The 10,845-nt window shown below is 34.0% G+C and overlaps 1 protein-coding gene across 1 annotated transcript in view; it reads right to left on the bottom strand.

The window, feature by feature from the left end:
* Nucleotides 1-972: 972 nt before the first annotated feature.
* The window catches only part of LOC106051559 (cytokine-like nuclear factor N-PAC), a 35,052-nt gene continuing 25,179 nt past the window's right edge, over nt 973-10,845 (bottom strand). The window contains exons 12-15 of the mRNA XM_013206752.2: nt 9,767-9,932; nt 9,396-9,575; nt 4,278-4,469; nt 973-3,653 (exon numbers count right to left, since the gene is read on the bottom strand). Of these exons, the coding sequence (XP_013062206.1) occupies nt 3,598-3,653; nt 4,278-4,469; nt 9,396-9,575; nt 9,767-9,932 (594 nt within the window). The 3' untranslated portion in view covers nt 973-3,597. The remainder of the gene's footprint in view (nt 3,654-4,277; nt 4,470-9,395; nt 9,576-9,766; nt 9,933-10,845) is intronic.

Genomic DNA, 10,845 nt, shown 5'->3' with positions numbered 1-10,845 from the left:
TTCTTATATCAATTGAGATGGACCAATGAGTGTGTTGAAAGACAATCGAAATCTTCTTTCCCAGAATGAATGTTTGACCAACAGATTGACGTTTGACACTGTCACTGCTAGTATTTGTCACAAGTGCCTGTGTACGAATGACGCAAACTATGGAGTAAATAAAAGGGCAAGTCACATCTGTGAATGGATCACTGGGTGGTATGTTAATGGAGACCTGAGATCAACGGTTCTTAGACTTGTGTCCTGGAATTTTAGTTGAAATGTCATTTGAGATGTAAAAAAAAAAGTCCAGCGTGCATGTTAGCTTTAATTTGTTCAACTCGAGTAGAAAGGAAGAGCATACACATCTAGCATGACTTCACTGTTTTAGAGTTTAAAGAATTTCCAGCGTGCGTCTGTCAAATTTTAGAAGTAATGCTAATTGGGGAAAAAAAAAGGACACATGCATTAAGATTATTTTTTTTTTAGTATCTAAGATCACTGCCTTTCATTTGGAACAAAGCATATCTTTCATGTCTCCATTGTGAAACAGAGCATATCTTTCATGTCTCCATTGTGGAACAAAGCATATCTTTCATGTCTCCATTGTGAAACAGAGCATATCTTTCATGTCTCCATTGTGAAACAAAGCATATCTTTCATGTCTCCATTGTGAAACAGAGCATATCTTTCATAGCTCCATTGTGAAACAAAGCCTACAATTGTTATGTTCCATTCTTTGATACCTTTTAACAATGTCTCAATGTGTCAACATTTTCCCCACAATCCTTATTATCAAAATCAATTCAAATGATCTATACATCAACCTTATAAATCCATTGATACCTTTTCCCATTTCAATGTAAGGCAAACATTCCAAAGAGAATAAGAGACCAATGCATGTGATGTAAGGCAAACATTCCAAAGAGAATAAGAGACCAATGCATGTGATGTAAGGCAAACATTCCAAAGAGAATAAGACCAATGCATGTGATGATTAATGACATACTTTTATTGATGGAGTTAGAAGACACAACAGGCACTCCAAAGTGTGTCCATGTTCTAGAAAGATGTTTGATCAATGATTCTGTGGTACCATGTCTACATGACCAACAAATACAAAACCTCAATACATCATCAACAAGGCTTAATACTATCTCTCTCTCTCTCTGCAACATTTGAATTATTCCTACAGAGAAAAAAACAACTCATCCTTAGTCCATTAAAAATCATCCTGTAAACAAAACCAAAAAAAAAAAAGTTTTCCAAAAAAGTTTGGTAACCATTTCTAGGTCAAAATTTCAATTTCTATTACAAAAATAAAAAACCTAAACATTCTATGCAATGTAAGTAAATAATTTGACTTTGTTCCATACAAATTTACAATGGAAAAATGTCCATGTCAAGATAAACTAAAAGTATGAAAAATCAAATAAACTTCTTAGCTCTATACTGTAGGAAAGCTTTTAAACCTTAAAAGTTATGCATTCATCATTTAAATCTGTATACTTTTAAGTCGATTTAATTCTAGTAACTCTCCTCTCCCTACCCTCAATCATTCACACTAATTGAAATGAAGACATTATTTTGTTGTCAGGTACACACAATTCTGTAAGGACAGTTTACATAGAAGCTCAATTCCATTCATGTGTCAACAGCTGAGAACACACATTAAACTTTAGCAACTTAGGACACTAGTCACAATCTTCTATCATCTTTCAGTAAAATAAAACCAAAATAAAATGTCAATGCTCAAGAGGTTTCTCTCAAAGAATGCATCTTACTGAACACATTAGTCAGAATCTAATTTGGCTAACATTAATTTCAACATATAAAAAAGGCAACACTAAATTCAGTATTTCTTTTTTTAAAAAATGTTCACAAAAAAAATAATAATAGTTGCTCCTAAAGAATTAAAAAAAAAATTAATAATAAATATTTTGTAATAGAACAACAAAAAAAATGTGGATGAGAATGTCAAGGATCACTGACTTAACACAACTCCATAGCGCTAAGAGTCATTAGTGAATGATTGCAAATAAAAAAAAAAAAAATGGGTTCTAGTAAATCAACGGTACACAGATTATCAAAAATATGTACAAAAACGTTAAAAATTTTCAACACAACTCCTCGCTAGGCAGTGTCTAGAAAAGCCCATGCAAGTCTTCGACTGACACTTAGATGGTAGTAACCAAGTCTAACTGTAACCATCATTCTCAAAAGCAAACACCTCCACATGAATGAATCTAGTAGGCCTATTTATTAATGAAGCCTAAAGATCATGAACTTCAAGTGTTTAAGGTCCCACTCAAAACCTGGCTCTCTCATAAAAGGTTTATATGTGAAGAAAAAAAAAAGATGGAAATGAATCAATAGCCATGAATACAAAAATATACACAACATTAAAGCAATGGAATCAAATAAAAACATGCATTTCTGACAAATAATGGTGGCTTTTTTTTTTTTTTACCAAACCAATCAAATTTAAACTTTCCTTTCTTCATTACAAAGTTTAAAGTGTATATAAAAAAATAAGCATTTGGGTAATTAAACATAAACTAGTCCTAACATAGAAGAAAAAAAAAGGGGGTGGGGTGGCATTAATTTGTTATGGCAGAATCTGGTATAATCTTGTTACAATCAAAGGTATTACATGACCACTTGATATATCTGAAGTTACTAAGATATGAATCAATGAATGAATGGTGTAATTCAAGCGTCCTCACTATTCTAATAGATTTGACCGTAAATATGTAATGCATTAAAGCAATTAACTTTCCACAATCCTGACTTACAAACAGTGGGAAGTACAACAAAAAATATCAGAACTAAAATGATACATGAATAGAAAAGTTAAAAATATTTTGTTTTCTAATAATAATAATAATAATAATAATAAAATCACTTCCATATCATAGATAACTGACATATACTGTGACATTGGTTCAGATAAATAGAAACAAAAGATAGTAAAAAAAAATGTCTTTTGCTGGAGGCTTATGGGAGTTTTCTACTGCTTCTTGGCTAACAAGGCAGGACTCATGTATTCTCAACGATTTTAATGAATCTAGAGTTGATTTTGGTATGCACAATTATACAACTGTATGGTAGTGTGTTAAAGTAGTGTTGTGCAGGGGAGGTTTTTGTTGTATTGTACCAAATGATTTTACATTTGATGGGTCTAGAACAAGAGATTCAATTAAATATGGCTGACAAGAAAGATAATATCTTTCCTACTGTCCAGAAAAAGAAACCTAAATGGGGATGATATTATTTGAAATGTAAATTAAAACAAAAAACAAATATCTTTAGATACTTTAACAAGTCAAGAAGTAACTAAGTACAGTTGTAGATGAACTATTTAGCTCAATTATAATTCAATGTTTGTTGGTCTAATATTTATGTACCAAAACAAAATTTGCATGAATATATATTAATTGTGTACTTATATATAAACTATACAAACCTAACAATGTGGTAAGTTTTTTTTTTCTCTCTTTAATTAATTACATGTAAAAAAAAAAATATACGAGCTCATGGAACATTAGCAATGATGGACATAGTCAAAAGTGAATGTAATTAACAAAGTAATGGTAGCAGATGAGGCAGTGACTGTTTTCATTTGGACGAGTTTTCTGTACTGTTTTCATTCTTATCTCCTGCAGAGAATTCATCTAGAAAAAAGACAAGTATATTTTTTTTTGTTAAAACAATTTAACATAACAGGAGAATCATATTCCAACTAAAATAAAACAAATGAGGTCTGCAAAACTTAGAACCAACAAAGAAACAATAAGTCCAATGGTGAGTTATGAGAGTAAGATTATTTAGCTGTTTCATATTCTAAGTGTCACCTATGCATCCCTTAATAGTGACATTATTTATTGAGAAATCACTCAATTCTTAGCAAAGTTTAAAAAAAATAAATTCCAAAAGATACTAAATGAAGATAGAACTGATTTCCTTCCTGTTCATTAAATAAGTGGCAGATAACAATGTTTTGGGAGTCATTTGAAAATTAGTATTGGATTATTTACTAAAAAATTTAAAATTTTCAAAATTATTTATTATTGAACTGAAAAACAAAATGATTGTGCCTATTCTTTCTTCTGAACAGGTTATTTTATTCAATTATACAATTTACTATTTTAAATAGGAATTATGTTTTGCAATCTCTTCCTGTTGTGACTGACATCATGAGAGTGTTAAAGTCACTAGATCTAGAAACACTATATGACAAAAACAATACAAACTTGACACTTAGAATGCATACTGAAGTTTGTGTAACATAAACTTACTAGCAGCTTTGAATACAGCTGCAACATCAGCATCACCATAACCCATCCGCCTGGCTTTCTTAAACAGCTCATTTGCAGCAGCAGCTAGGAACAAAGGCTGTTCTACACTATCACCCAAGCCTAGGACTAGGCGGAGATCCTTCTGCTGGTGTTGTAAGGGAAAGTGGGGATCAAATCTTCCATTTAAGATAGCTGTGGACATAAAAGCAAGGTTTCATATACAAATTGTCAGGTCCATGTAATAAGTTGTATGGAACATTAGCTAGAAATATGCTTGATATAATCCAGTAGGGTGGCTTATGTCTAGGTATTTTCAAATGATAAATTTGATGACTAATGTATGCCAGAGATATATAAATCTGATGACTGTGCCAGAGATATGCAAATCTGGTGACTTAAGTATGCCAGAGATCTATAAATCTGATGAGCCAATTTCAAAAGTCTGCAGGTGATATTTGTTTAGGTGAAGGTATAACCCTAATCCTCTTTACAAAATCAAACATTTACATTCTCCAAGTAGACATCACAAACAGATTGAACACACAATGTACATTAATTACAATATTAGATTCATAAAAGTGTTTCACAAACAAACTTGAAACATATTAACAATATAAACTTTTATAAGTTGTTTTTTTTTTAAACACATCTCAAACAGGAAATAAAGACTTTTCATTTCTTATTAACTATTCTCTTTTATTCTCCAATCTTTTGTTTAAAAACATGAATGTTTGCAAAACAATGTGTAAGTAAACATATTGTTTGCACATCTATTGAGACCTTGACCCATACACCACATGACAATAGTAAACTTAAAGGATAAGTAAAGGCCCTGGAAATTCATGTTTGTGAAGAAAACTGTTGTCACACAGACACCACAACCAGCTCCCTCTACTCTCCCTAACTAATGATAGTAACCCATTAGATAATGGTGAACTCCTAGATGTCTTAAATATGTTAATTGAAAATCAAATTACCATTCAGCCTTTCAATGCAACACAACATTACTTAGACTTAGACCATCCAGAGCTGTCTCCACAAAGATCTGTCACTGGCAATGTCTGAAGCCTCTTCCCATCAGATGTCCACCATGAAAGTGTGGCGCAAAGTTATACAAGGACGTCCCTGTTTTGCGTTTTCCTCGTGTTGGCCTCCATGTAATCGCAACTCTTGGTATGCATAGTTTATTTTGTCAGAGAACATGCCCTGTAAACCTCATGCGACGCTCTGTCACAACCTCACTAAGTGGTCGACTCCCAGTTCGGCAAAGGATTTCCTTGTTTGAGACCCGATCCATATAAGTGACTCCTAAAATCCGACTTAGCCATTATTGTTGAGCCACATTTAGTCTTTTCTCAATTTCAGCAGATGACTTCCATGTCTCACATGCATATGTTGCTGTTGGGATGACGATTGTGTATTTTTGTCTCAAATCTAATGGCTTGGTTTGTCCAAATATGCTGCAGCCTTTGGAAAATGCTCCCTGCCTTTCCTATTCAGCACGCTACATCATTGTAGGCATGCCCAACATAACATATTCAGTCACCAACATATCAGAACCTCTAATGATATTACAAGTAGGATTGCACCTGTTCAGCTCTGGTGGAGTATCCAGCCATTTTTCACTATCAGGATCAGGCCTACACAACAGGATAGTTGGCAGGATAGTAAAAAGTACACAGTAGTACCTACATTTCCATTAATATGTATAAAGTAGGCGTGGTTCAATTAATGTTTCCTATGCAATACATTAACGTTTATATTTAAAACAAAATAATTTGCTTCAACATCTTTTATTACCAATACAAGGTGTGTTAATATAAAAAGAAAGAAACTTTACATTTTTAATGTGCATTACATATAAAGCAGCACTTTTTTTTTCAATTTGTTTGTCTTGACCTTTGAGTGGGTTAACGTTATATTCCTTGACTACTTCACGCTGACCACATGACTAGCTGTAAGGGTATATCTTCATATATCTTAGAGGTAGAGATGAACAACTCAGCCCTTTTATCTGTTTAGTCTATCACATTGAATTCATAGAAAGAAAGGTGACCAGTCAGGACAGACATAATGTCTGCATGTAGACTGTCTAGAGGTCACACCTTAAGAGGGAACTGAGTAGTTTTACATGGTAGTAAATGTTAATTACGGGGAAGGACTTCAAGTTACACATCTATATGGGTAACTGGGTAATGGGTTTGCTAACTTTGAGAAAAATCTCAAGGGAATGGTTTACAAGCCACACCTCTATAACTGTAGATCTAGATCAGTGTTTCTCAAACTTTTTGTCTGGCGGCACAGTAAAAAAAACTACATACATTTCGCGGCACACCACGAAGAGCGACAGTTGTTTTATAATAAAAAAGAAAAAAAGATTTTACCTGTTTTTAAGTATTACATTTAATGTGAAGGGTGTGGCCTGTTTTTGAGAGCGAATGCGATCTAATCGAGGCTCCAGAGTCGACAAACAAAGTCGCATTTCATCGTCTATTGTAAGAAGTCTCTCTCTTTTCTTAGACTTGATTTCAGTCAGTGCTGAAAATCCAAACTTACAAAACCATGAAGATGCAAATGGAAGAATGCTTTTAAACTGATTGCAGGATATAACTTGTTGACTGAAATCCAAAACACATCCAGGCTTTTCTTGGCAAAACTTGACTTAAGAACTGCATCGTTTTTTAAATCAATGAGCTGCTCTTCTTCTTTAGTTGTAAGATTTGTAGCTTCATTTTTTCCAAATAGAGAGCTGACCCATCCATATTCTTTACTTCCAACTGTTGGAAACTAATGCTGCAATGCTGACTGCATGTGTGTCAAAGTGTCCAGAATTTCGGGGGTGATTTCTTTATTTGAAGCACATTCATTGTGAGTAGGAAAGCAGGCGAAGACTCCTTTCGAGATCTTACTATGCCACAAGACAATTTTTCACCAAATGACTTCAGTTTTGAGGATGCAGTGATGATGGTTTGCGATGGTCCTTGAAAATGCAATGAATTTAATTTGTCAAATAAATCAGAGAGAAATGTCACCTTAACCCATCAAATCTCGTCATGAATAGAAAATCCAAAGTCTTTTTTTTTTTCAGCCTCCAAGAATAAAATCAGCTCAGCCTTGAGTTGGACTACAAGCTTTAATACTTTTCCCCTGGAGAGCCAACGAAAGTTGGTGTGTGATACAGGAGACATTTGTAGTCTGAATCCATTGCTTCACTCACTTGATCCAGAGCAGACATCAAATCTTCCGGCAAAGATTTGAAGACAAGAGCTTCTGTGTGGATCATGCAGTGAACAACTAATACATTTGGATTTTCTTGATGCACAAGAGGGACGAATCCCTTTGTATTTCCCGACAAGGAAGTACAGCCATCGGTGCAGACGCTGACACAGTTTTTCCACTGTAGTTTGAATAGCAAAATGTTTTCGTTCACCACTTAAAAATATCTTCGCCTTTGGTCGTAGTTGGTAAGTCTTTGCAAAATAAGAATTTGTTGACACATTTTTCATCCTTTATGAACCGAATAAAAGCTAGAAGCTGGGCTTTGCCGCTAACGTCAGTGGATTCATCAACTTGAAGAGACCATAGCAGAGACAATTCATCGTCAGTCTTGTCGAAGTGTTCGCAGATTTGATCTTGTAAATCTGACGATAAGTTTTCAATTCTGCGCGAGATAGTATCATTTGACAAAGGAACTTTTTTAACTTTTTCGGCGGCATCGAGTCCAAGGATAGTTTCAACAACTATTGCTAAAGCTGGTGCAATGACTGATTCAGCCTCTGTGTGTTCTTTCTTGCGTTTTGCTAATAACTCAGCAACCTTATAACTTGCAATCAATCCCTTTTCTGGCAGATTTAGGTACTTTGTAAGTTTCTTAGCTTGTTTATTTTGTTGAGCCCTGATGTTTTCAAAAGTATTCCTTCGGTTGCGCTTTTACAGCTGGATGTTTTGTTTCCAAATGTCTCTTCAACTTGCTTGGAACAAGCGCCTCATTCGACAGAGTTACATTGCAGATCAGACAGAATGGCAATGGAGCATCTTCAGGTCCAGAAGATATGAAACCATATCCAATGTAATCTTCTTTGTACCTTCGTTTGGTTCCTTGCTTTTCATTTAACGCTTTCGCAGTTTCATTCTTGCTAACGTATTTCTCCATGGATAACAATGAATAACGCTTATTGATAATTTGTTATTATTAGCATACACCCAAAAACTTTACATGAAACAAATCGCTTATTATTATCGTTACCAATTCAAGAACTGCTGTGCGTCTGCTAAGGCGGCCAAAATTGTTGTCATTATAATAATATATGTATTGTGGACAATTCCATAACCTGAATAGCTAACACCCCTTTCCGTCATAATAGAGCAATCCACTACTATTACTGGTCGTTGCAAGTAGGGATGTCATCGCAACGTAAAATAAAAATTTAATAGTAGGCAGACCTGTGTAACGTTGCACGTGTGGCGTTCTGAAAACTCTTGCGGCACACCTGCAAATCTTCGGCGGCACACTAGTGTGCCACGGCACACAGTTTGAGAAACACTGATCTAGATAGAACCTATAATTCAATAAGCCTACAGAATACAATTTAATTTTAGCTTCGGCACAATCTAAGGTTGAAGCTATAAATGGATGTTCTTGATGTTCCTACTGTTAATAACATATCGTTTGACGATAATGAATTAATCTAAACCACTAAATATTGATCTACAACGTTTCAGATTCTACTATAAACTAACAGCGGCTAGTAGTTTCAACTAGTATTAGGTATTTAGAAGTTTTGCAGCAACACAAGTTTATTACATCACATGTTTTACTATTGGGCCATATTCAGCTCAGGCCGAATATCACGAAGTACTTATTCAGTGCAACCCTAATTAAAACGATTTTTTTTTTATTAGACTGGGTCATTCAAATAATACTCCTAATGCTGGCTATTTAATATGGTCTATGTCATTCTACAGAAGACCAAGAGGTGTCCAACAACATATGGACTGATCTGAAACAATTTACCCAAGAATACAAAATTATTCATTTTTGGCTAGACCTTAGACTGTGAAGGAGAAGGAATTTATTTTAAATGTATTTTCAATGTAGTTCAGCCTTGGAAACTGTACCTTGACTTTTGTGATTGACTGTGCGGCAAGCCAAAGAACCAAGAGAAAGAACTTCAGCAAAATCCTCCAGATCTATGCCTACTTTCTCTGCCAAAGCCATACCCTCAGCGAGACTGGCCACAATATTGCCCAGGATCATGTTGTGGATTAGCTTCATACGAGTGGCTGTTCCCACTTCATCTGGCAAGATGAAAACATACAAACACATATTATGGCTATTAATTAAATATTCAAAATATAAAAGAAATAAAAATGTGATTTAATAGAAAATAAATTTGATCTGAAAATGAAATGTTAAGCTAAATATCTCAAGACAAAAATGAAGAGTTAATCACTAAGTTCAGATATCTTTCACAAAGCTTGATACTCACTTCCAAGATAAAATGATTTTTTGCCCATGGCTTCAAAACATGAGTAGCAATCATCAAACAATTTTCGGTCTCCTGAAGACAAGATCAGTAGTTGACCTTCTAGAGCTGGAACACGACTGCCACACACTGGAGCTTCCAAAAATGCACCTCCTCTGGCCATGATAGCCTGATAACAGAAAGACAAGTTTTAACATTCATATTTTTTCTAGCTAAAAGTTGATTAAAATTTTTTTCCACAATTAACAAAATTAATTGACGAAGGAAAAAAAAAAGACTACATTTATATATATATATTATATGAACAAACACATTAATGATTGCTTTTCTTCAAAGAAGTGTTTTTGTCAAGTACTCAATCAGTTGATTACCACAACATATTCTCACAACAAGCTTCCCTTATGAACTAAGCAAAAAAAGAAAAAAAAAAAAAAAATGCTTGAAAAATAATGTCAAGTTTAAGAACATTTTTTTTAGAAAAATAATTGTAGTTTTGGGGAAAAACATTTGTAATTAAAAGCATAAACAAAAGAACTAGACTTAAAGGTACATAACTGTTCTCAAAGCCCTTTAACCATGCAATGATTATAGCAAACATTTTGGATCATTTTTTAAGTCAGCTCAAAGGATTATAAGAGTTAGAATTATTAGGACATTAGTATTCTTTCTTTCTTCTTTAAATTTGAAAAAGGGGGCATCATCAGACAAATATGTATAATAATACTTCATCAGTTATCCTCTCCCTTTGCAAAATCATTTGATCTTTGAATAGCACTGAATTGATGATTAGAAGCAGGGCCAGTCTTAGGCCACTGCAACCTATGCGGCCGCAGTGGGCCCTGCACTTTCATAGGTCGCGCGCGATGCAAATTCTAGGTGTAAATTATTAAATTAAACCATTTTAACTTATTTTAAAGGGTTCCTGGAATTCTCCTGAAATTATAAATAAGAAAAAGTCATGAAAATGTAGTGAGATTAAAAAAATCTTCTGAAAACTGATGCAAATATTAAAACAGACAAAGTTGTAATTTCGATGTTTCATTCAATATGGAAAATGCCAATTCTACTCGCGATTAAAAAAA

The sequence above is a fragment of the Biomphalaria glabrata genome, chromosome 8, assembly GCF_947242115.1.
Source record: "Biomphalaria glabrata chromosome 8, xgBioGlab47.1, whole genome shotgun sequence".
NCBI lineage: Eukaryota > Metazoa > Mollusca > Gastropoda > Planorbidae > Biomphalaria > Biomphalaria glabrata.
The sequence above is the reverse complement of the archived record's forward strand: the minus strand, read 5'-3'. Positions and strand labels throughout refer to the sequence as shown.